General features: G+C 43.5%; 1 protein-coding gene and 1 long non-coding RNA gene across 4 annotated transcripts in view; one reads left to right on the top strand and one right to left on the bottom strand.

Annotated features, from left to right (window-relative positions):
* The window catches only part of LOC101906903 (uncharacterized), a 69,734-nt gene extending 62,265 nt beyond the window's left edge, over nt 1-7,469 (bottom strand). For both annotated transcript variants that reach the window (XR_009495706.1, XR_001500940.3), the window contains exons 1-3: nt 6,991-7,469; nt 4,039-4,133; nt 2,350-2,382 (exon numbers count right to left, since the gene is read on the bottom strand). This is a non-coding gene — a long non-coding RNA (uncharacterized lncRNA). The remainder of the gene's footprint in view (nt 1-2,349; nt 2,383-4,038; nt 4,134-6,990) is intronic.
* Nucleotides 7,470-7,714: 245 nt separating this feature from the next.
* Nucleotides 7,715-26,611, top strand: part of STOM (stomatin) — a 33,393-nt gene continuing 14,496 nt past the window's right edge. The window contains 3 exon segments of one of the 2 annotated variants that reach the window (NM_001105473.2): nt 7,715-7,793; nt 23,536-23,639; nt 25,348-25,420. In NM_001105473.2, coding sequence (NP_001098943.1) covers nt 7,733-7,793; nt 23,536-23,639; nt 25,348-25,420 — 238 coding nt within the window. In that variant the 5' untranslated portion in view covers nt 7,715-7,732. 2 annotated transcript variants of the gene reach the window in all.

Genomic DNA, 26,611 nt, shown 5'->3' with positions numbered 1-26,611 from the left:
GAATCCCAGAGACGGGGGAGCCTGGTGGGCTGCCGTCTATGGGGTCGCATAGAGTCGGACACGAATGAAAGCGACTTAGCAGCAGCAGCTAGTATTTTTCAGTAGCTAAAATGTCACTCATTTGTGCCTATTCTATAAATGGAGATTAGTCAATATGCAATAAAAGGTAACGTTAGTGAACACCTGTCATGACCTATGGGAATGCTGTACTGTAAAAAGACAGGCAGCACAGGCACAATAATCAAATCCTACATTACTATGCTTGCATTCCTTAATGGCTGATATGGAAATTATTGCTAACTTCCTTAAATAAAGGTTTTTTAAAATAAAGATACAGTGTACAAATAGCACCCATAAAATTTCCAATGATGTATCCAGTAACTTCAAACCATTATTATTATTATTTAATATTTATTTATTTTCTTTGGTTGTACCAAGTTCTAGTTGCAGCACGTGGGATCCGGTTCCCTGAGCAGGGATTGGACCTAGGCCCCTTGCATTGGGAGCATGGAATCTTAGCCACTGGACCACCAGGGAAGTCCCAAGCCATTATGCTTTAAAGTCCAAGAAAAAAGATTTCAAGAATAGTGAGAAGATATTTTATGCTCAGATCAGATCAGTTGCTCGGTCGTGTCCGACTCTTTGTGACCCCATGAATCGCAGCACGCCAGGCCTCCCTGTCCAACACCAACTCCCGGAGTTCACTGAGACACGTCCATCGAGTCAGTGATGCCATCCAGCCATCTCATCCTCTGTCGTCCCCTTCTCCTCCTGCCCCCAATCCCTCCCAGCATCAGAGTCTTTTCCAATGAGTCAACTAGCCACAAATGATAAGTTGGGATCACTGAATAACCTTATATTCACATATTAATTGTTGACTACATAAGAAAACACCATTATTAAATGTGAAACTATTTATTCTGGGCCCTTTCTTTAACTTCCTCATTTCTTTTGCTTCCTTATGAAACGTTGCAAGAGTATATACTTTCTACACAGACAATCATGTCTTCTGCAAAGACAATTTTATTTTCTCCCTTCCAAATCTGTATACTTTTCACTTCCTCTTTTTCATTAGTTAGGAGTTTCCTAGGCGGCTCAAGTGGTAAAGAATCTGCCTGCAATGTGGGAGACCTGCGTTTGACACCTGGGTCAGGAAGAGAGAAGAGCATGGCAACCCACTCCAGTGTTCTTGCTTGGAGAATCCCATGGACACAGGAGCCTGACGGGCTATATAGTCCATGGAGTCGCAGAGTCGGACACAACTGAGCGACTATCACTTTCCCTTTCAGGACTTCAGTATGATGTTGAAAAGGAGTTGCCTTGCTCCTGATGTTAATGGGAAAGCCCCTACTGTCTCACTGTTAAGTATGACGGTCACTGTAACTTTTCTGTACATGTTCTTTATCCAGTTGAGGAAGCTTTCTCTATTCCTTTCTATTTATTCAGTTCTTATGATGAGTATTGGATTCTGTCAAATGCTTTTTCTGCATCTGTTGATAGGATCATGTGACTTTTCTTTGTCCTGTTGATGTGATAGATTATACTGACTGATTTTCAAATGCTGAACCATTTCATATGTAACTGCATATAATTCTTTTTATATGTTGTTGGATTACATTTGCTTACATTTTGTTGAGAACTTTTGTACCTATCTTCATGAGCAACATTGGTTTATAGTTTTCTTTTATATAATGTCTTTGTCTGATTTTGGTATCAGAGTAATGCTGGTCTCATAGAATGAGTTAGGAAGTATTCCTTCTGTTTCTATTTTATAGAAGAGATTGTAAAGAACTGGTATAATTTCTTTCTTAAATGTTTGGTAGAAATCACCAGTGACCACATCTGGGCCCAGTAGTGTCTGTTTCAGAAGGTTATTACTTATTTAATTTAATAGATAAAGGCTTATTCAGATTGTCTGTTACATGATCTTTTGATAAGAGGGGTTCATTCCATCCCTCTTGTTAAGATCCTTCATAACTTACAGCTTCATAATTATCTTCTAAGTTTGGCATATGCTTTTTAGTCCATTGTCATTTCTTATCACTTTCAATTCCTGCATATCTGATTACATACATTTCCCCCCAAAATATCAAGCTCTGACATATCCACATGCATTTACAGAGGCATCCTCTGTATTCCAAAAGCATCCTTTTCTAACTTGTATTTGTCTTACTAAACTCAGCTTTCTGCAGAAGCTGTTCTTGATGTCTCCAGGCAGTTTAGCTGTCCCATTCAACTTGTATAATAGAGAAACAAAAACTATTCTTTAAAACTACCAAAAATGCCAAGCTTTTAAATAGTTATTGTTCCATGTAATTCAAGGTATACAATAGGCTATATGATACTGACCTGGCTGTAGATTGTGTCCTTTATAAACATTACCTAAAACAGACACATTTGACACATCAATGACAGTGCAAAACTGAACAATAAAGCATCATTTCAAGATAAAGATTAAGTACATACCAAGACTGAAGGCAAACATGAGTACTCATTTGGACGCATGCTTAGATGCGTCATTTGTCAAGGCTGTATTATGAAATGTTTGAGTCTTTCTGTTTCTCTTATTTATTCTGAACGATTAGGAGCTTAAACTCTGGAGTCATACAGACTTGAGGGAAACACTACTTATAATTTGTGAGATCTCGGCCAAGGGAGTAAACCCAGTCTTGGTTTCCTCGGGGGATAAAAAAATAAATAGTAATTGGTAGTGATAGTAAATGATGATACTAATATTACTAGAGTTACTAAAAATAGTGTCATTATATAGACCTCTCTTTCCTTCCACATACAATGGTGGAAAGAAATATTTTTTTTACCATGACTCCATAGTGCCTTGTGAATAATAACCTATTGAAAAGAGAACCCCTTCTCCAACATAATTCTCCGTTTTTCATTTTTATAACTTTGACAAAAGTAGTTGAATATAGCAGTCACTAGATGGAGCAACATTCCTAGCAGAGTAATCCTTCCTAACCAAGAACTTTCCATTTAGTATTTAATAAAAATAAATCCTGTTTAGAAAAAAATCACTCACAAGTAGGTTACCTGGTACATTTTGTTACGTGGTACACTTGAACATAAATGATTTCGAATACCTCAGAGATATGGATATGAGAAAACAAGAGAAATATTTGGATATACCACAGTCATATGTGCTATTAGAAGCTGAACTGGGTTCCCCCAAAAGTTGTATGTTGAAATCCTAACCCCCAGCACCTTAGAATGTGACTATATTTGCAGGTAGGGTCTTTAAAGAGGTAATTAAGTTAAAATGAGGTCATTAGGCTAGGCTCTAATCCAATATGACTGGTGTCCTTATAGGAAGAGGGGATTTGGACACAGAAGTATGCAGAGAAGACAACATGAAAACACAAGAAAAAGAAAATGATCTACAAATCAAGAATAGAGACCTGGAACAGACGCTTCCCTCAGGCTCCTGAGAAGAAACCAACTTTGCCGAACCTTGGTCTTAGACTTCTCACTTGCAGAAATGTAAGAAAAATAAAATTCTGATGTTTTAGCCATCCAGTCCATTGTACTTTACTATGTAAACCGCAGCAAACTAATACAGGCTTCCCCGATGGCACTAGTGGTAAAGAATCTACCTGCTAATGCAGGAGACGCAAGAGACTTGGGTTCAGTCCCTTGGTCGGGAAGATCCCCTGCAGGAGGAAATGGCAACCCACTCCAGTATTCTTGCCTGGAGAATTCCAGGGAGAGAGGAACCTGGCAGGGTGTAGTCAAGGGGGCTGCAAAGAGTAGGATCCGACTGAGTACACACACAGAGCAAACTAATACATGTGGAAAGGAATACCAGAAAGTGAGCGCCGTGCAGGCAAGCATTTTTGTCTTTTTTGTTCAGTGTTATATTCCAAGCACCTAGAACAACGCCTGGCACATAATAGGTGTTTGATAAATATCTGCTTTGTGAATAAAGCACATTAATAAAATTCTTGCCGTAGATGACTCTACTAAATACCAATGATGTTTTCTATTTTCATAAGATCCGAGAACATGAACACCCAGTGCTCTTACCAAGTACTGTGGTGTAATTGGTCTGCTGCCATAGCCCATATACAATAAGTCCTCTGGTGAAACTCCTGTTATGATTTAGTTCCTGGAGTAATTTCCTGAAGAACAGAAGAGTCAAGAAGACAAAAATACTACTGTAATATAATAAATGTGAATTAGTCCACAAAGAGAAACAGATCAACCTTGTTAGACCCCTCCTGGGGAAAATTCCATAGATACAGCTTGCTGGTAATGCTGCTCTCACATAAGCATTTGGTTAGCTGATTTCACCACAGGCATTGTGTACAGTCTGGAATCATAATTTAAAGGAAAAGTAAATACGACTTTTCTCTGCTGTTCTTCAAGTGCTTTTTAGGTGGACACAGAAAAAACACTAATTAAATTGCCTTCTTACATATTCAGTTACAAAGTCACGGTGCATGTCTGTCTTAAACCCATATCCACATCTTAATGTCATCACTATTATCATCAATCGATACTTAATTTGGTACCCTAAAGATGCTAGGAAAATAACAGCAAAATAAAAGAAATATGGAATGAATACTTTGATTTTAAATTATATGCAAATATCCTTTAAATAGGGCTTCCCTGGTGGCTCAGATGGTAAAGAATCCCCCTGCAATTTGGGAGAGCTGGGTTTGATCCCTAGGTTGGGAAAATCCCCTGGAGGAGGGCACGGCAATCCACTCCAGTATTCTTGCCTGGAGAATCACCATGGACAGAGGTGCCTGGTGGGCAACAGTCCATGAGTTTGCAGAGTCAGAAAAGACTGAGCAACTAAGCATAGCACAGCATATCCTTTAAATAACAGCTGGAGGAAAAATTCACCAAAATGATAATAGTTCTGTTAGAGGCAATAATACTATAAATAATTCTTTCTCTTTTCAATTTGTAATTTTATATAAGTCTCAGTTTTTAGAGCATAAAGTTCTAAAAAAAACATTCTTCTAATCATTACTGAAGTGAAAATCACTTAGTCGTGTCCAACTCTGTGACCCCATGGACGGTAGCCTGCCAGGCTCCTCTGTCCATGTGGATTCTCCAGGCAAGAATACTGGAATGGGTTGCAAAGCCCTTCTCCAGGGGATCTTCCCAACCCAGGGATGGAATCCAGGTCTCCCGAATTGCAGGTGGATTCTTTACTGTCTGAACCACCAGGGAGCCCAAATCATTACTGAAATTCCTTCAAAGAGAGAGGATGATACAACAGTATTTATTTTTAAAGTATGTTCTAAATTTTATTCATTAATTTTTGGCTGCTGCACGCAGGCTTTCTCTAGCTGCAGCAAGCGTGAGCTACTCTTCATTGAGGTGTTCGGGCTCTAGACCGAGACTTCAGTAGTTGGGGCCCATGGGTTCAGTTGCTCCACGCCCTGTGGAATCTTTCCAGATTAGGGATCAAACCCTCATCCCCTGCATTGGCAGGTGACCACCGGACCACCAGAAAGTCCTATTTATGTTTAATCAATAAATTTATATAGAATATGCATGAGAAAGCCAGAATACAATAGCTTCATGGGCAAATAAAATTGAGCATTTTAAACTCTTAAATCTGGAAATTCCCATCTACTTTGAAAATAATTTAAAAATCAAGTCAAAACTTGTTCTCAGTTTGGGGCCTGGAATTAGCTCTCATACTGATGCAATCTGAAGCCAGGGCCAACACATGTTTATCAAAGTCTTCGTCCCAAAGGGAGAAGCCGCTTTTCTAATTCTCCAGAAGTGATGCTGCTGGGATTGCCTTGAGATTTGAATCAAGGCAGCAGGAGTAGTAGTACAAACATGAAATCCATTCCGAAATATTTCCCTTTCCAGCAAAAATGAAAGCTACTTTCCCACCATATACAATTTGTAATCAAGCCCTCCCTTATTAAAGGTTTTAATTAGCTGCTTGTGCATTCACTCCTTATTCCTGGGAACCACGGCATAAACAGGAAGTTCATGCCTCTGGGGCTCATTTGTTGCAGAATGGAAAATATGAAGCTGTGGACTTTCCCAAGGATGATTCAGAGGGAAAGGAGCCTTAAACTGCCATACTCCCCTCCTTCTTCTTCTTCTCCAGAAGACTTAAAAACCAAGCCACTTCACAAGCAGTACTCCACTCCCACGAATATAAACAGTTCTTTCCCGACCTGACTGGAGATAAACTTGAGAGTTCTGCCTTAGGCTTGTGCCATACTCTACTGCCTGCACCCCAAAGCAACCATGATCTGCCACTCAACACCCTTACAATTGTGTGTGCTCCACTGTCTACGCTGACAACCACAGGGCTCCAGAGCTAAAACTAGAACGCCTACCATATCAACCACCCAGACACCACACTGTTGGATATTCTAAGGCCAAGCCGATGGAACAGCCCTGCAGCTTGACTGTAACGGTCGTTATACAAAACTAGGCCTGAGGTAAAATGACACAGAAGGATGCATACTTGGCGTGCCACTGTCGATTTCCTAGCTTTGATACTACACCTAAGATTTAACTATGAGAGGAAACTAGACAGAGTGGACACATAAGCTCTCGCTACTGTCTTTGCAACTTGCGGAGAATCTGTATTTATTTCCAGATGAAATGTTTTTAAAGGGCATCTGCTCGTGCACCTCGCCATACTTTGAATGGCTTGCATCCGGACAAAGCATCCAGAATAAACAGCCTGGTTTTCCACCGTGAGGTTTCAGCCACCACCCAGCAGAAAGCTGGAGGTGGGGAATACTCTCGCTAGTGCTTTTCTCTCTGCCTGGGATTCCCTCACCGACCTCCCACCCCGCCTGTCCTCCTTCCCAAGGCTGGCTCCTTCTCATCTCTCAGGTCACACCTCAATGCCGCCTCCTTACAGAGGCTTTCCCTTGGCCCGGTATCTAGAGTGGCTACTCTCGGGGCTTTCTGAGTTCCCCGAACCCTTCACTGCGCGCGCCCGTGGCCACGCGTAACGATCTGCTTTGTTTACTTGCCGGTTACCTGTAACAACTCCCGGAGGGCGGGCCCCGTGTCTCCCCTGGCGTGCTCGGTCCCCAGCAAGGAGTACCCTGCCCGACTACGGCAGGGAGAGGACTTTATTTCAATAAAAGGCACCTCATTCGAATTCACTCCTTTGGGCTCGAGGCTGGTCGCACCGCTTTCTTCCCCTCACAGCACGGGGGCTCCCTGTCTAGGGCTGGCTTTGGTGCCCTCACTCTGGGCACACGCGTGCTCCTCTGCTTCCTCCCTCCACCTGGACCCTACCCGCCCAAGGAAGGCACCATCTTCTTCCAACTCGTTTGCCCAGAAGGGAGCCGTTTCAGAGTCTTTCTCCATAGCCTGCCCTCAGGCCATCCTCTCAGCCCCTTCCCGTATCTCCTCAGCCGGCGCTCCCACCCCGGTGGCCTCCGCCCTTCAATTCCGGCGACGCCCCTCCTTCCGGTGCTGCCCCGGCCCGGACCCCGGCCTCAGGGGCGCCTCGCCCCTCAGGCCACGCCCCTCAGCCCTTGGCTAGCTGGGAGAGCGGGAGAAGAGGCCGCGCGGGAGGGGAGGGCGGTGGCGGGAGGGGGGGGGCGGGGGCGTGTCCTCCCCGGCCCTGGGCGGCGATTGGCTGGACCGCGGAGAGGGGGCGGGACTGCTGCCTGTGTCTAGGGGCTCCCGGGTCGTCTCCGGGCGTTCTTCGCAGTTCCACCTCGGGCTCTGGCGACTTCTACGCGAGAGTAGCGACTCTGGTTCAGGCAGCATGTCTGACAAGCGGCCAGCAGTGGACACCCAAGCTCGGCGGCTTCCTGACTCCTTCAAGGGTGAGCCCCGTGCCCCTGGCGAGGCCCGGTGGGGTCGCCCGCCGTCCCCTTCACCTCCTTTCGGGAAGAGCCCCAGCCCAAAGGCCCCAGGAATGTCTCCGAGGTTCCATAGCTGAGTGACCGTTGCTCACTACCGACGTTTCTGCCCGTTGTACGCGGAGAATGACGAGCCCTACTTCCCAGGCTGGGGGGAAAGTTTTAGGGATGTTAAGGTGCAGAATGCACGCCCAGTGCCCCGCACAGCCGGAACGCGGCATCGAGGGCGTGTCTCCGGTGCCCACAGCCAGAGCAGGGACTCGCGTTATCCAGCGGCTGCCAGATGCCAGGCCCTGTGCCAGCTCTTTCCCCTCGTTATCTCGTGGCGTGCACGAGTGACTGGCGGCAGCGGCTGGTGGAGTCGGGGCCCAAACCTGCCCGCCACGCCCGGGGCGCGGGGGAAGTCGGCGTCTTCGCCCCACTCCCCTCCAGCCCCATCCGAAGACAGCTCCGCCACCCCGCTCTCGCCCACCCTCAGAGTAAGCCCGGGTCCTCCCGAGCTACAAAGAACTCTTTCTGGTTCCCACCCTGGCCAGTTTGTCTTACTAAACCCCGCAACAGACCCGTGCGGTTTCGCCATAGGTTCCCTACACAGTTGCGGAAGAAGGCTCGTGTTGGCATCCTTCCCGTATCTCTTTCCAGCTTCACGTTCCGCCTCACTCTGGCCCCTCCACTTAACTTCCTTTGTTCTAGGAACATCGGCATCCTGGCTTTTGGCCCTCACTAGGAATTGTGAGTTCCCCACCCTACCAGGGCCTTCCCAGTCTTGAAGACAGAAATTGTGTGACTCAATTTGTTCCCCTGTGAAGGGACTAGCACTCTTGAGGGGACTATCTCCTTGGGGGAGATGGGGGTGGTTCATAAAGAGATGCTGTAAACCTCTCGGGAGTACTGGTTCCCTCCCAGGGGTTCTTAGTGATCCAAAGGAATTCTTTCTAAGGACAGAATTTCAGACAGAATGACACAGTGAAAAATTTAGGGGGCTGGGTGGGCTTTTCCGGCACCCCACAAAGAACATTGTACTGCAAGGGTCCCCAGACTCTGGGATTTAATGCCTGATGATCTGAGGTGGAGCTGATGTAAGGATAAGAGAAATAAAGCGTACAGTAAAGGTAATGCACTGGAGTCATCCCGTCCACCCTACCCCCGCCTCCACGGTGGAAAAACTGTCTTCCGGGAAACTGGTCCTTGGTGCGAAAAATGTTGGGGACCGCTGCACTGGACTCGTCAATTCTGATTGTTGGTGATGACAGCCTTGTCATCTAACAGACTGATCTAACATGTCCCCATTTCCTTTTCCAGCCATCTTTGTCTTTAGTTCCATTCCAGGAACATCAGAAGAATTATAGAAATCTTAAATTGTCGCTTTTTTGTACCTTGGAGAGTTATTTTCCCAAATCAGGAGTGTAGTAGAGAGGATATTCTTGAAGAATCTGATACTCAAGAGGCTGAATTACTTTGTCACACAGTTTATAAGAAATGGAGTCAGATTTTAAGTCTGGATTGTTGGCTGATCCTAAAACTTGCCAAAAATTGTGCAGTCTGCCTCTTTGATAGTCAGTTGTCTTTTTCTGGAAGGGAAGGTGGGCAGGATCCTTTCCTCTTCACCCTGAAATCCCAGTGGGAAAATAGAGGACCATGAGGACAATGTTAGAAGTTTGGTGACACTCTGGTAGGAAATCTGTGGAAGTTCTTTGGGAATAAACATGATCTTTTGGCTTAATGTGATTTGTTTTTCGTGCTCACAGAACAGCATTCACTCTTTAAGTTCTTTTTCTTGATTCTGCACTTCACTACTTTTTAGACAGCAGTCTTTAAGAATCTAATGAAAACTGTGCACCTTTTCCTCTGAAAATCATACATATAAACAAAATTTTGCCTGGGCTCTGTCACTTTTTTTAAAAAAATGTAAGACTTAGAGATGTGACACTGATAGGAAAGCCAATACGAGAATTTATTAAATAGAATTCACCGAGTGCTTGCCATATGCCAAACAGCCCAGATACTTTAAAAGCATTATCCAGTGCAGTCCTCTAACAGCTCCACAAGGAGAATGTCATTCTCTATCCCTTTACAGCCAGGAAACTGAAGCTCAGAGTGGGAAAATCACCCACACCTGTGAACTAGGTTCAGCCTTGAACTGACTTTGCAAATCATTTTCCCCATCCTAGAGCTGTTTGCAGAAAGTGAAGGTGTTAGTCACCATTCATGTGGTACTCTTTGCAACCCTATGGGCTGTAGCCTACTAGGCTTCTCTGTCCATGGAATTCTCCAGGCAAGAATACTGGAGTAGTCATTCTCTTACTCCAGGAGATCTTCCCAACCCGGGGATTGAGCGTCCAGAACCAGGGATTTAACCCAGGTTTCCTGCATTGCAGGCAGATTCTTTACTGTCTGAGCCATCAGGGAAGCCCTAGGGCTGTCTCTGAAATGCATACTCAGAAGGAGGAACTTGTCAAGCATCAGTAGACGCTGAGAGACCGCAAAGGAATCTAGCTTCAGTCAAGAACCCCTGGATAAGACAACTCCAGAGGGCTGCTCCAGAGAGAAGCAGTGGAATATAAAAGACTAAACTGTCCCATTATGATTTTGCTGATAATTAGTCTTAGGAACATAAATATGACCAAACCCTCAGTCAAGACTAGTTTTTCTTTAAAACCAGTGCGTTCACTTTGTAATGAAATAATGCAGGTGGGTTACAAAGAAATGCATGATTATAATTAAGAGTCATGTCAACAGAATAAATCCCTTTGGGAGAATGCCTGAAAATAAGCAGAATCAGGGGACTGCTTTGTTTATTTCAGTTGTTACAGTCGATCAGATGGGGAGTACTTTGTAACTTATTTAATAATTAATCTGAGTTAAATCCATCAGTGGTCATAGATTAACTCAAGCGATGACAAGTCTGCAGAAGTTGGCATTTATGTCATTTTTCATAATTAAATAGGTTATTGGACCCACCTCATGGTGTAACTTGCACACTGTAAAAGACGAAGTCATTGATCACCTGGTCAACTTTGAAGAAAAAAATTTTTAATGTTGATAAATATGATAAAGATTGGATTCAAAGTCTGTTTTGTAAGAAAATGTCAGAAAACACTTTGCTGAAAACTATTGTAACCAGAAAAAGTGAGCCCCTCTTCTCTGTTTCTGCCTGACAGTCTGTGCCAGCCTCTATCATAATGTTTATTACACAGTCTGTAAATATAAATTATAATCACCTTTGTTAGACCAGGAGAGCTTCTGAAAGCAGAGGATTGTGCCCTTGATCACTGTAGTAAGTTCAGAATCAAGTGCCTAGTAGGTTTGCAAAAATATTTGTTGAAAGAAAAAGGAAGGAGTGAGATAAAGTTTACATTAATGGAGACATTTTCTGTTTACAGTTTGTCTTATTAAGTTTGTTACAACTCAAATGATTGATTTTAGGGTGTGGACTTGTTCCTCATACATGTCCTCATTACAGATAGACTCTCTGGGTTTGTGTTATCGATAAAGGGATTATAATTGTCAAAGTAATACATTGTACTTAATAGGGAATCTCCTTTGTTTATGAAAGTGTGGAAGAGCAGTTAGAGGCACAGTGGAAAGAAGGGAGTGTGTGTCAGGTCTCGTTGACACACAGCATTCTTCCGTTCTTTGTGGATCTTGGTCTACACTCTGAGGCTTGTAAAGACACCTGAACCCCAAACATTTGCCCTGACATTTCAGTAGATTAGCCTTGAAGTTACTGGCAATAACAGGTCTGTCCTAAAATATCAGACAATGAAAATCAGATACCAGCCTTGCCTAGTTGTAAACATGCATGGCTGGTAAGACTGTATAGATAGCAAAATGAGGGTGGAATCTAAAATTCAAAGATCTGAACTGAGACCTCAGTAGCATCACTCACCACCTGGGTCACCTGGGGAAGTCCCTCAGTCTCCAGAGTCGGTTCCTCATCTAGATGTTGAGCGTCATCTTTCTGTACTATCTAGCTTCCAAAGTTTGGGGTATCAAATGAGAACATTTTTGTGAAGGTACTTTTGAAACTTTAAAATGTAAATTACTAAGATATTATTTATTGGGGACAACAGAGTTAAAAAGTTAACAAGAGCTTAGTAATTATACAGCAAATTAAAATTTATGGACAAAAAGTGTGAAAGTCCAAGAAAGTTTAGGACTCTGACTTATGTCCCCAAATGTGGTCTGTTTCTCCTCCAGGGACAGAATCCCCAAGCAGGTTGTTAGTCTTGATGTTTCTGTATGGTGTGCAGGTCCCAGAAGGTAATTCAGTTAATATAAAGTTTATTCCTATGTACTGTCAATAATTACCTTACAGTTCTGATCATAATAATGGCTACTATTTACTGAACACTTCCTAAGTGTCAGGCACTCTACATATTTTCGAATATGAGATAATAACTATTCTCTTCCCTCATTTAGTGAAAGTGAAGTTGCTCAGTCGTGTCTGACTCTTTGCAACCCCATGGACTGTAGCCCACCAGGCTCCTCCATCCATGGAATTTTCCAGGCAAGAGTACTGGAGTGGGTTGCCATTTCCTTCTCCAGAGGATCTTCCTGACTCAGGGATTGCACACAGGTCTTCCGCATTGCAGGCAGACACTTTAGTGTCTGAGCCACCAGACTCTTTTAAAACTTTTCACTTTCCTAAGTGTCAGGCACTCTGCATATATTCTCATATGAGATAATAACTATTCTCTTCCCTTGTTTCACTTCCCTGGTGGCTCAGATGGTAAAGTATCTGCCTACAGTGGGGGTTCAACCCCTGGGTCGGGAAGATCCCCTGGAGAAGGCAATGGCAACCCACTCCAGTATTCTTACCTGGAAAATCCCATGGACGGAGGAGCCTGGTAGGCTGCAGTCCATGGGGTCGCAAAGAGTCAGACATGACTGAGCGACTTCACTTTCCCTCACTTTACTAATAAGAAAGTTTAGCAGTAGAATGGAACTCTTAACAGCAAAACCCCAAGCTTTTAGCCACTGCTTAGCTACTCAACTTCAGTTGAAGAATTGGGAACCTTAAGAGCTAGTTCCCTTATGTTTCTGCTTTCCGTTTTTTATTTAAAATGATGTTGCCCTCCAAAGACTTTTATGAGAAAAACTCAATTATAGATACTTTAAAGGGCTTCCCTTGTGGCTCAGCTGGTAAAGAATCTGCCTGCAATGCGGGAGACCTGGGTTTGATCCCTGGGTTGAGAAGATCCCTGGGGAAGGTAAAGGCTACCCACTCCAGTATTCTGGCCTAGAGAATTCCATGGGCTGTGTAGTCCATGGGATCGCAAAGAATCTGAGCGACTTTCACTTTTCACATTCACTTAAGATGTCTAGGGCTTCTTCCCTGGTGGCTCAGACAGTAAAGAATCTGCCTGCAATGCAGGAGACTCAGGATCGATCCCTGGGCCGGGAAGATCCCCTGGAAAAGGGAATGGCTATCCACTCCAGTATTCTTGCCTGGAGAATCCCATGGACAGAGACCTGGCAGGCTGCAGTCCATGGAGTCACAGAGTCAAACACAACTGAGTAACTAACACTTCAGATGTCCAAGTGAAAGAGCTAGGGGGAAAAGAACTGAAGAAGTATAAGGGTTTTGTTCTATTTAATATATTTCAGGCTCAGTCTAAATTTAATTAAGAACATCAATCTTTCCAGACATGGGTCATATTCAGTCCGTACCGTCCCTGAATTCTCTAACCTCATGGGTGTAAAGGGCTGATTTTAAAAAGAGAAAAGGAAAGAAAGCATTTGGGGAAAGCAGTATGACCACTGCTTTGGGACAGAGGATGATTCTGAATTGTGTGTGTGTGTGGTTGTTGTTTAAATAACACGGGTTTATAAGTTTCACGAGTAAAACAACATTGTATTTCTACTTCTATCTACCTCTCCTATTACCTGCTCACCACCAAAAATTGATGAACTGTATTCTGGGATCTATATATGCACATGTAACTTCCATTTATCTTCTGTAATAGCCTTTTCGTCTCTTCCCCACGGAACAGCAGAATCTGGAAATGCCCTGGAGGTCCAGTCATTAGGACTCCTAGCTCTTAGTGTTCAAGGGCCCAGGCTCAGTTCCTGGTCAGGGAACTAAGATCCCACAAGCTGCATGGCACAGCCCCAAAAACAACAAAAAAACAAAAACAGTAGACTCACGCAGCTCATTCAACAGCTGTTTACTTAACAAATGCTTGAGCACTTGCTGTATGCAGGTGCCCTGCGTGACAGCTCACGTGCTCTTCACACTGACCCTCTGAGGAGGGGCTCTTTTTAGCCCTCTCTTTAGATGGTTGGATGAAAGCACAGAGTTAAGACACTTGCAGAGAACACACAGCTGATAAGCAGCAGAGCCAACTCTGAAGCCACGGTGCTGTACTATTTTAACAAGGCCAAAAGTCAGGAAAAGACAGACATCGAGTAAGATAGTTACAAACGTGAAAAATGGTATTTAGAGATGGTAAAGTGCTATAGATTCGCAGAGGGAGTCCTTTTAAAGACTCAGGTGTTCAAATTTGAAATTACTGATGATACTCTCACCTATTTTTTCTCCTCTTTTATGGCTAGAAATACTCAAATGAAGGAAAGCTGCAGAAAATCCTCAAGATGCTTGGGAAATAAAATACTTACACTTATTTAATTTCTGTATTCTTTTTGAGCTAAGCACAGCATTCCCTTTATTTCTTTTTTTTTTTAATTGAAAATATTCCTTAAAGGACTAGACTGTTTCCTTACTTCTCACGGTAAACAAACTCCAGGTTTTATGGTTCCGGTTGCGTAGCGCGCCGTCAGTACTGGTTCTTTCCGTCTAGTATGTGTGGGTTTATGACAGGGAGGGAGAGTTAGTCTTTGGTCCTGATTTTAACTTGATACCATCTGGCCTGTAGCCAGTCCAGCCCAGAGAATAATTTCTTCCCTAGAGGTTCTAGGATACGGGCATTCAAAGAACCATCAACCATGCCCAATTAAAATAATCATTTGAAAGATGGATTATAGAGTGCTCTTGTTTGCTTTCAGAGCTTCTGCCCCGTGAATTGCAAGTTGCGATCATCAGTCGAGTAAATGCCATCATTTTCTCAACAGACATTTGTGGATACCCTGCTGTGCTAATCTGCCTCCTCCCCGCTCTACCTGTTTTCGTCTTTCTCTCTATAGGATGCTGCCTGCACTTTTGTTGTTTCTCTTCCTTCCTCCATTTCTCGTATTTGCCTTTTCTATGTTTCCTTCCCTTCTGTGTCTCCTAAAATCCCAGTCGATTGAAAAACGCAGTTATTTAAACTTTTGGTTAATTGAAGACACACTCACATTCACGTGTTTATCCGCCCTTTGCTTGTCTCCGCCTTGCGTTCTTACTTAGCAGGGCTTCCAAAGACCCTGTTTCAAAACAGTGTAAGGGAAGAGAAACTGGTTCTGTGGGAAATACACCCTTATTTGAAAAGTTGGAAGAAAGAGCCAATGTCTTATTTAACTTATGCTTTCCTCTTCCTCAAATAGATGAATATGATGTAGAACAGGACTGGGTCGTATACCCATGGACCAAGTCTGGCTGACCGCCTGCTTTTGTCAGCCCCACAAGCTGAGAATAGTTTTTATACATTTTTTTAAAAAGAGGAAGATCTGAAAATTATAGAACTCAGATTTTAGTGTTCATAAATTACACTTTCCTGGGACTCAGCCTTGTCTCATCATGTATGTGTAGTTTGTGGCTTCTTTCGCGTAGTATTCACTGGTTGTAACAGACTTTATGGCCAATAAAGCCTTGTGTTTATTCTCTGGCTGTTTACAGGAAAAGTTGCCACACCTTGACTTTGAATCTCCAGTGAGGCCGAAAAAGAACACCTGTATGCTGAATAAATATGCTTTTAAGAAAAACTCAAAAAATGCCAAGACCTTTCATTTTGACCTACTGTTACCCCTTAAAACTTGCTGTTAGAACCAGATAACATGTTTTTGAGACTAAATTAGCCAGGCTATCTTTCATGATCCAAGCAACACTGTTCTTGGCAATTTCTGATACAAAGTATTTCACCGCATTCTGGGAAGGAGAAAGGAAAAAGTCATGCTTTCAGTCTTCTCTCTCTCTCTTAGTCGCTAAGTCATATCCGACTCTTGCGACCCCATGGACTGTAGCCTGCTAGGCTCCTCTGTCCGTGGGATTCTCCAGGCAAGAATACTGGAGTGGGTTGCCATTTGCTTCTCCAGCTTTCAATGTTGGTATTTCAGTATTCGCTGCCACACCTCTTCTTTCTGTGTGAGTAATGTGTATGACTTAGTCAGATTTTCATATACGCCAGAAGGTATTTACTTGAAGAGGAAATCCAGTATCTTTTGAACTTTAGAACAGAGTCACAATAGTAAACAGAATTGATCATTTCACATAATTTCTAGTGGTGACAAATTTAATCATCCTTAAGGAAATTGGCCGATATGGGATCATGATCAGCATGCAGTGCTCTGATATTATGCATGTTATGATCTTGAAAAGACTGTTTTGCTCCTTGTCTGGAAGCCAACCCAACAACAATTGCTCTACAAGTTGGTTTTGTTCTTTTTTTCTCTCTCATTTGTTTCATGGTTTTGTTTTGTTTTTTTTCATTTGTCTCTTCCCAGAAAGTCTTTTTCTTTAGTACTTTGGTACTCTGAGAGGAATATTTTATGCCTACTTTATAGATTTTTATAAATACGAGAAATAATGTATATAAGAAGTTAGCTTGTGCTGACATGTAATAGGCATTCAATAAATGTTATTGTTAGTATTCATAAAAGATACCTCCAGAATGAGAGAAATTTAAGAATTGTGTAATTTCATCTTTTCAGCAAAATTAGTTTACACTATGAAGATGTATAGAAGTTTTACTACAAGTATATTCAAAACAACTGAGTTTCTAATTGAGAAAACTGGACACAGCCTAAATGTTCATCATATGAAACAATGGAATATTATAATAATAAAGGATATTTAATTGCATCTTTTTAATAATAAAGGATATTTATTTAATAAAGGATATTAATAAAGGATAATAAAGGATAAATAATAATAAAGGAAAAGATATTAATAATAATAAAGGATATTTCCTGATATGAAAAGATGTCCACAGTATACAGGAGGAAAACATTTTAAATTATTACATATACCACTATATCATTTTGGGGAAAAGAGAAAAAAGCAGGACAGAAATTTACAGGACATATATATCAGTTCAGTCGCTCAGTCATGTCCGACTCTTCACGACCCCATGAATCGCAGCACACAAGGCCTCCTTGTCCATCACCAACTCCTGGAGTTCACTCAGACTCACGTCCATCGAGTCAGTGATGCCATCCAGCCATCTCATCCTCTGTCGTCCCCTTCTCCTCCTGCCCCCAATCCCTCCCAGCATCAATCTTTTCCAGTGAGTCAGCTCTTCACATGAGGTGGCCAAAGTACTGGAGTTTCAGCTTCAGCATCATTCTCTGCAAAGAAATCCCAGGGCTGATCTCCTTCAGAATGGACTGGTTGGATCTATATATAGCTAGGCAGAAAATAATCACCATCTAGAGATAATGAAGGTATAGATCACTTTTTCCTTCCTCTATTCTGAACTATAAGTTTGATATAGTGATAATATCTTGCTTTTAAAATAAAAAAAGAAAGTAAGATTTTTTTAAATGTGTGCAAGTTTCTTAGAAGAAAGCCTAATGGAATGCTCAATTAAAAAATGTTAATGTATGGGCTTATATCTATTTTCAAAACCTTGCTTGGTCAAAAATTTATTCTAACACAGTTTTCAGGAAAGAGTTTGAGAGTAAAAAAAAAAAAAACTCTAAACCGGGCAAAATAGTGTTTACAACCACTTATCATGGGGTCCCTGACCTTTACAATTGTCCCTACCCAGCAATATCAACAGGTATCTCAACCAGAATATCTCAGAAATACCTATTACTCGTTATTTGTCTTTTAACCTCATAAAGGTAGGAGGGAGGATCCAGTCCTCAAGGTAATGAATGGGAATCTTGGAGGAAATGAATGTCCTACAGTTTGGGGGGAGTTACTGAGGATTTCTTTTCCCCTTGACTTGTAGTAACTGTAGATGATTAAGGGTTCAATTACAGCCTGGAGTTTAAACCTCACCTTTCCAAGGAATGTGATTTTATACATCTTTTAAAGCTATAACCAGGTGGGGAAGAGTTTCAGGGTGAAACAGTGCTGATTCCCCAGAGTGTGTGCTCAAATTATTTCTAACTGAGCCTTTGAAAAGTGAAAGACCAAGCCCAGTTTTCTGAAAATCCACTTAATTTCTTCTTCCTCTTGATTGGCAGTCAAATCCCATGTACTCATCTGGTATTAATAATTCATTCATAAATGAGCTTCCTGAAGGTCTTTGACTCTCCAGGCCTAGCCAGTCAGGCACAAAGTGAGGGGAAAATTAAGTAGTTTCAGAGGTTTTTATCAAGAACGGAAAAGGTGCCTGCTGCTACGTGCTGCTAAGTTGCTTCAGTCGTGTCCGACTCTGTGTGACCCCATAGATGGCAGCCCACCAGGCTCCACCGTCCCTGGGATTCTCCAGGCAAGAACACTGGAGCGGGTTGCCATTTCCTTTTCCAATGTGTGAAAGTGAAGTCGCTCAGTCGTGTCTGACTCTTCGCGACCCCATGGACTGCAGCCTACTAGGCTTCTCCGTCCGTGGGATTTTCCAGGCTAGAGTACTGCAGTGGGGTGCCATCGCCTTCTCCAATTTTTTTCCCATTATTTGTGGTGGAAATAGAACACTTGAATAAAATAGGAGAGTGAAAGAAAACTGTCATCTGTGTTTATTGAGCAATATTGCCTCAATCCTGGGGGGCCAGTCTGATTATTCAAGACACAAAGGTTCAGAGAGGTAAAGACCACACAAGTAAGAAGTCACAGAGTTGAAACTGGAAATTCATCTTACAAGGGATTCAAATGCGTAAAGAAATTATACATCCAGCAGGTAAGCTAAGAAGTGTTTTATATCCTCTCTCTGGGAGATAACTGTGCTAGACATTGAAAATATAAACATAAAAAAGAAACAGCCCTGCCTTCAGGGTGTTTATCGTCTAGGATGTTGAGAACACGGAGCTTTGCCTGGAGTAAGGGAATCTTGGAGCAGTGTTTGAGAAAGTACCAGACGCTGTCAGATAAGTTTTTGTGCCCCATCTATTCCTTGTTTGGAATTCCTTTCACTTTGGAAACCTAGGCCTGAGCCTGGCAATGAGCCTTGAGACTGTCTTTTGCTATAAATAGCCACAACTGGAATTAAGAGGACTTCCTCTGTAAGAATATGAGATTTCATTCTCAGAACTCCTACCATGCTTTTCCAGTTTGGAGTTTGTCTTGAGGAGTGCTCCAAACACAACAGCTTCTTTAATAAGGATTTTTTAATTATTATTATACAGAGGCAAAGGGTCAAAGAGTGAGTTGATTTATAACATGGGCTTTGGAGTGAGATGATCTATCTTTGAAGCCCAAGTCCTCCATTGTGTGTGACCTCGGGAAAAATGTTTTTTCAGTGACTTCATTGGTATGGTAGTTCAGTTCAGTTCAGTTCAGTTCAGTCACTCAGTTGTGTCCGACTCTTTTCGACCCCATGAATTGCAGCACGCCAGGCCTCCCTGTCTATCACCAACTCCTGAAGTTCACTCAAACTCATGTCCGTTGAGTCGGTGATGCCATCCAGCCATCTCATCCTCTGTGGTCCCCTTCTCCTCCTGCCCCCAATCCCTCCCAGCATCAGTCTTTTCCAATGAGTCAACTCTTCGCATGAGGTGGCCAAAGTACTGGAGTTTCAGCTTTAGCATCAGTCCTTCCAAAGAAATCCCAGGGCTGATCTCCTTTAGGATGGACTGGTTGGATCTCCTTGCAGTCCAAGGGACTCTCAAGAGTCTTCTCCAACACCACAGTTCAAAAGCATCAATTCTTCGGTGCTCAGCTTTCTTCACAGTCCAACTATCACATCCGTACATGACCACTGGTAAAAACCATAGCCTTGACTAGCCGGACCTTTGTTGGCAAAGTAATGTCTCTGCTTTTCAATATGCTATCTAGGTTGGTCATAACTTTCCTTCCTAGGAGTAAGTGTCTTTTAATTTCATGGCTGCAGTCACCATCTGCAGTGATTTTGGAGCCCCAAAAAATAAAGTCTGACACTGTTTCCACTGTTTCCCATCTATTTCCCATGAAGTGATGGGACCAGATGCCATGATCTTCATTTTCTGAATGTTGAGCTTTAAGCCAACTTTTTCACTCTCCTTTTTCACTTTCATCAAGAGGCTTTTTAGCTCCTCTTCAGTTTCTGCCATAAGGGTGATTTATCTGCATATCTGAGGTTATTGATATTTCTCCCGGCAATCTTGGTTCCAGCTTGTGCTTCCAGCCCAGCGTTTCTCATGATGTACTCTGCATATAAGTTAAATAAGCAGGGTAACAGTATACAGCCTTGATGTACTCCTTTTCGTATTTGGAACCAGTCTATTGTTCCATGTCCAGTTCTAACTGTTGCTTCCTAACCTGCATGTAGGTTTCTCAAGAGGCAGGTCAGGTGGGCTGGTATTCCCATCTCTTGAAGAAGTTTCCACAGTTTATTGTGATCCACACAGTCAAAGGCTTTGGCATACTCAATAAGCAGAAGTAGATGTTTTTCTGGAACTCTCTTGCTTTTTCCATGATCCAGCGGTTGTTGGCAATTTGATCTCTGGTTCCTCTGCCTTTTCTAAAACCAGCTTGAACATCTGGAAGTTCATTGTTCACATATTGCTGAAGCCTGGCTTGGAGAATTTTGAGCATTACTTTACTAGTGTGTGAGATGAGTGCAATTGTGCGGTAGTTTGAGCATTCTTTGGCATTGCCTTTCTTTGGGATTGGAATGAAAACTGACCTTTTCCAGTCCTGTGTTCACTGCTGAGTTTTCCAAATTTGCTGGCATATTGAGTGCAGCACTTTCACAGCATCATCTTCCAGGATTTGAAATAGCTCAACTGGAATTCCATCATCTCCACTAGCTTTGTTCGTAGTGATGCTTTCTAAGGCCCACTTGACTTCACATTCCAGGATGTGAATGGTATGGTAAAGTGAAATTAAAAACACCTAACTTCCCAGGGACTTTGTAAGGAGTAAATGAGATACATGTCTAAAGTAATTCAACACAGTGCAGGAAGTATAACAAGCCGCCTAAAAAGGCTGCTGTGATTCGTATCTGTTACGACAGCACCTGACCGGACTTCTCTCCACAAGTGGCGTGTGGCCTTGCTTGAAATCTCTCACTGAATGTGTCCATGCCCCTCAAAGAGATAACTTAGAAGCGTCCAGGGTTAACTCGGATCACTTGTAGAACATTTACCTCACACCATGACACAGGATCAGAAAACTAAAGTCACGCGTAACGAAAGGACTCATGAGGGACTTGCCTGGCCGTTCCTGAGACTCCGCGGCTCCACTGCAGGAGGCACAGGTTTGACCCCTGGTTGGGAAGATCCCACACGGCACGGCCGAAAGCAAACCAGACCCAAGTACTCGCGTATATTTCTCATCTTTCATCTTGGGTTTTGGAGCACTTGACCTGGATGCTCACATGTGTCTGTCTTTTCTCTGTGCTCCCAGCCGTCGGTCTGCTGCTTTCTTGACCTCCTGTTTATTCGGAACCTCTTCTCGGTGCCGTCTAAATTGCTCCTGTGATCTAAGGAATCACCCATACCTGGCCTACCTCTTCCTGTCTGGCCCCCTCTCTCCCTCTCATCATTAAAACAGCTCCTGGAAAGACCAGCCTTCCATGCTTGAAAAGAACAGGGATCTATCCCTGAGCCTATTCAGGCCCTCTGTCCCCCACAGAAAGGAAACCAAGAACCAGGAAGACAGCAGATACAGAGAGTAGGAAGCAGCTCAGGAAGAGCAGGGGGATTTCCAGGATGGCAGTGAGAGGCAAGCGGAGGGAGCCTGAGAATCGATCGGTTCAGACACGGCTCCGAGCTGCTTCCTCAGCGGGCGAAATGGGTAGAATACCTGAGCCTGCGCAAAGGAGGTGCAGACAACTGAAGAGAGTGGAGTCGTTAAGCACACCGAAAAGTACGCAAAAGAAGAGGACAGTGACTCCAGAAAAAAAATCAGTAAATTGTATGAGCGAAAACAAATTACGCCTCACTGCACGGCTTAGCTCTGAATCATGGTTGCATATTTATGAAATATAAAATTTGATATTTTCATGCAATTCCAAGGATAGGTGTCTTTATGTGGTGGGGGAGGGTTAGGAAGTCAACAGATGAAGCTTAAAACTGTAAAAGCAATAACAAAACCCGTGTGTTCTTTAGAAACAGGTAAGTCAGATACCACAATACACAGCTGAAAGAGCACTTGCCTTGAATAGAAGAAATCGGAAGAGGTGAGCAGAGGACTGCCCTCTTTTTTGCACTCGTCTTGTGGAACTATTTGACTTTTTTAACTTTGTGCAAGTGTAATTGATAAAAATTCCTTGACCCCCTGTAGCTCAATTGCTGAAGAATCTGCCTGCAGTGCAGGAGACCCAGGTTTGATTCCTGGGTTGGGAAGATCCCCTAGAGAAGTAAATGGCAAACCACTCCAGTATTCTTGCCTGGAGAATCCCATGGACAGAGGAGCCTGGCAGGCTACAGTCCATGGGGTTGCAAGAGTCAGACACGACTTAGCAACTAAACCACCAATTGATAAAAATAAAACTGAAACAGAAAAGGCACAAATGCTTAGCAACAAAGCCTGAAAAGGAAGCTGAATAATACCTAGAAGGGAAGGAAATAGGTTGCAAATTTTATTTATTTACTTTGAAAAATTTGCATGCACAAAAAGGGTTTGGAAGAATATTTATCATCTTGGAATTGAGTAATTTTCCCCTTCTTTTCTATACTTTTCTAAACTGTTTGGAGTGGGACTTGTATTAATATTATCTTTGTGATCAGACAAAAAGCTACTTCAGGAAATTCCCTGGTGGACCAGTGGTTAGGACTCTGCACTTTCAGTGCCAAGGGCATGGGTTCAATCCCTGATCGAGAAGCTAAGATCCCACAGGCCGCACTGCACAGCCAAAAACGAAAACCCAATTTCACGTTACAGAAAAGGTAAAGTGTTAGGAATGTAGGAGGAAAACCATGTACAAAGATGTTCATTATAGCATTTTCATAATAGTAAGAAAGCAAAACCAACATGCGCGGTAAGCTGTGCGTATGCCTAGTGAGATGTTTTACAGATGGACCTAAGTGAGCTCGTAAAGTATATCATGATTTTCACCTTTAATTACGCTGTACCCTCGGCTTAAATGGCTTTTCCCTCCGTCCCCTTCTTTGTCACTGGTTTTTCCTTAACCGTCACATCCCGCAAGAAGCCCCTCTAACAGCTGCCGCCACTGCCTGCCCACCCTGCCCACCCCACCCTGGTTTCACCTCCATTCCAACAGTGTGGTGTGAGTTGCTCCTATTCTTGTGTTTTCAGAATGTTCTGAACAGACGCTGTATCTTAGCGCTTAGTATTGTAACGATGTTGCACTGAACTCCACCTTCTTGGTAGTTGGGTATGGATCGTTGTGTCACTTCGTCACACAGTAAAGATCAGGGGAGGAGCACTTGCACTCGGGGTTTTATGTGGACTCGATGGGCAAGTCCATGTAAACAACTGACGTTCAGTGAGCGGCGAGGATGAAGATGGGGCTCATGCTAAGGACAGTGGTAAGAACTGTATGTTTTTCTATTTCCACAGATAGCCCCAGTACAGGCCTCGGTGTCTGTGGATGGATTTTGGTGGCTGTGTCGTTCTTGTTCACGGTTATAACTTTCCCAGTGTCAATATGGATGTGCATAAAGGTAAAAAAGATTTCATTCACATCTGGAACGGGGTCAACTCATAAGTACATAAGCCCATGAAGGGTGTATGTGTGTGTAAGAGAGACCATACTGACCTATAATTCTTTTCCCTTCATCTCTTGAAAAATTTACTGTAGCCACCTATTACAGTGGGATTTTAAGACTGCTTTTCAGGGACTTCCCTGGTGGTCCGGTGGTTAAGACCCCACCTTTCAATGAACTGGGGTGTGGGTTTGATCTCAGGTCAGAGAACTAAGGTCCCACATGCCTTGGGGTGTGGCCAAAAAATAAAAAATTGTCTTTAAAACAGACTTCTTTTCAGCCCCTATCCAGTCAGCCCTTCCTATGGGTTAAAGTAAGGATCACCACCTAAAATTTTCTGGAATCAGGGATGCAGGCCAATCCTGTGAGAAAGTCCTCCAGAGTCAGGGTTCTGAGGTGTGGCTGCAGGCGCCACTGTTCACTGTGTGACCTTGGCCGAATTTCCTCACCTGTCAGATGGGAGGAGTGGCAAGGTCTGTCTCATGGGGCTGCTGTGAGGGTTAAATGAGCTACGTACTCAACACAACACCTGCCGCGTGGTTACTGTCCCCCCTGTGCTGGTGTTTCTTCTATAAAGTTATTCAGTTCAGTTCGTGTCCGACTCTTTGGGACCCCATGGACTGCAGCACGCCAGGCCTCCCTCTCCATCACCAACTCCTGAAGTTCACCCAAACTCATGTCCATCGAGTCTATGATGCCATCCAGCCATCTCATCCTCTGTTGTCCCCTCTCCTCCTGCCCTCAATCTTTCCCCAGCATCAGGGTCTTTTCCAATGAGTCAGCTCTTCACATCAGGTGGCCAAAGTATTGGAGTTTCAGCTTCAACATCAGTCCCTCCAATGAACACTCAGGACTGATCTCCTTTAGGATGGACTGGTTGGATCTCCTTGCAGTCCAAGGGACTCTCAAGAGTCTTTTCCAACACCACAGTTCAAAAGCATCAGTTCTTCGGTGCTCAGCCTTCTTCCCAGTCCAACTCTCACATCCATACATGACCACAGGAAAAACCATAGCCTTGACTAGACGAACCTTTGTTGGCAAAGTAATGTCTCTGCTTTTTAATATGCTATCTAGGTTGGTCATAACTTTGCTTCCAAGGAGTAAGCTTCTTTTAATTTCATGGCTGCAGTCACCATCTGCAGTGATTTTGGAGCCCAAGAAAATAAAGTCTGTCTCTGTTTCCACTGTTTCCCATCTATTTTCCATGAAGTTATTAATACTGTGATAAATGACAGTCACTTACATATTCCTAAAAAGATAAAATATGCTCTAAGAATTTTCAGATTAGTTACTATTATAATTTAATGAACCAGAAGACAAGCTATAAGGCTGTTAACTTTTTTCCCCCTGTGTTGACAATTCATGAGTAATTGAATAACATTGTTAACAGCTGAGGAGTGAAGTTGTGAATTTGCTTTTGTATACTCTTTGTATACTATCCAGATTTTACTCAGTGAATATCTACTGCTTTTGTAATCCACAAAAAAGTACTTAATTCTTGGTTATTCTGGGAGGGGTCACTAAACATTAACATGTTGCCTATAGCTGTTATCTGGTGTTATAAACACCAGATATTTATTTAGAGGAGAAATATTATATTTCAAAAGCTATGCATGTAACTACTTGTACTCCTCATGTTAAATTATGATTTGTGTTTTTAATCTAGATCATAAAAGAATATGAAAGAGCTATCATCTTTAGACTGGGTCGCATCTTACAAGGAGGAGCGAAAGGACCTGGTGAGTGCTTGCACTGTTGGTCTGGAAAGCAAAATGCATCCTTTTACTGATGTGATTTCCTTCATGAAGGTCTCTGTTGACTTAGAAGACTTCTCACAGCAGAATTTGTGCAACAATAGCAGTACAGCCTACCAGAAATTACCCTTTCCTTCCCGCCTCTCCCCTCCCCTTCCTATTTGAGTTGTTAAGATTATCTTTAGGCCAGAAATAGCTGCAGCTATCAAAATTTGAGTGTGAGACTCCCTACTGAAATAAATGCTTCCAGTCATTATTTTCGGCAAACTTCAGTTAAGCTCTCACTGAGTTCCAGGCTCTGAGAATTCAAGGGACATGAAAACAGAGTCTCTGCCACCTTTCTGCCTGGTGGTGGGACGCCGGCAAGGAGACAGTTGACAGTTACAGTCCCACGTGGTCAGTGTTATGTCAGGAAGTCACAGATGGCTGTTGAAGCCCAGAGAAGAGTGTCGGCCCCAAGTAGCAGGATGCTTTCTGGAGGTGACATCTCGGCAGGAAAAGGTGAGAACTGGAGGAGAGGTATCCCCAGGATCAGAACGTGTGCAGAGCCATGCAGAGAAGAGCACTGTAGGGTCAGTGAACTGCAGGCAGCCCAGCCGAGCCGGCGTGCAGGATGAGAAGAGGGGGGTGGTGAAGAGGTCAGCAGGGACAGGTTGTGCAGGGTGTGGTACGGCTTGTTTGTGGGAAGCAAACTGGAAGAAACAGCAAGATGGCATAAGAAGCAGTTGCATTGGTCTAAGTGAAACCAGGGATTTCCCTGGTGGTCCAGTGGTTAAGACTCCACGCTTCCACTGTAGGGGGCACGGGTTCAGTCCCTGCGGGGAACTAAGATCCCACATGCCGTGTGGGACGGCCAAAAAACAATGGTAAGTGAGAGCAAATGGGTGACAGTAAAAGCGGAGTGAGGAAATGCAGCCCACAGGTCTCGAGGGGACGGCTGGCTGTGGGGAGAAAGCCGCGGCGTCCAGGGTGCCGTTCCTGGCTCCCAGCGCACCCACTCGGGGGTCCAGGGTGCCGTTCCTGGCTCCCAGCACACCCACTCGGGGGTCCAGGGTGCCGTTCCTGGCTCCCAGCGCACCCACTCGGGGGTCCAGGGTGCCGTTCCTGGCTCCCAGCGTATCCACTCGGGGGTCCAGGGTGCCGTTCCTGGCTCCCAGCGCACCCACTCGGGGGTCC

Source organism: Bos taurus, chromosome 8 (assembly GCF_002263795.3).
Source record: "Bos taurus isolate L1 Dominette 01449 registration number 42190680 breed Hereford chromosome 8, ARS-UCD2.0, whole genome shotgun sequence".
NCBI lineage: Eukaryota > Metazoa > Chordata > Mammalia > Artiodactyla > Bovidae > Bos > Bos taurus.
Note: the sequence above shows the minus strand (reverse complement) of the source record. Positions and strands in the feature narration are given on the sequence as shown.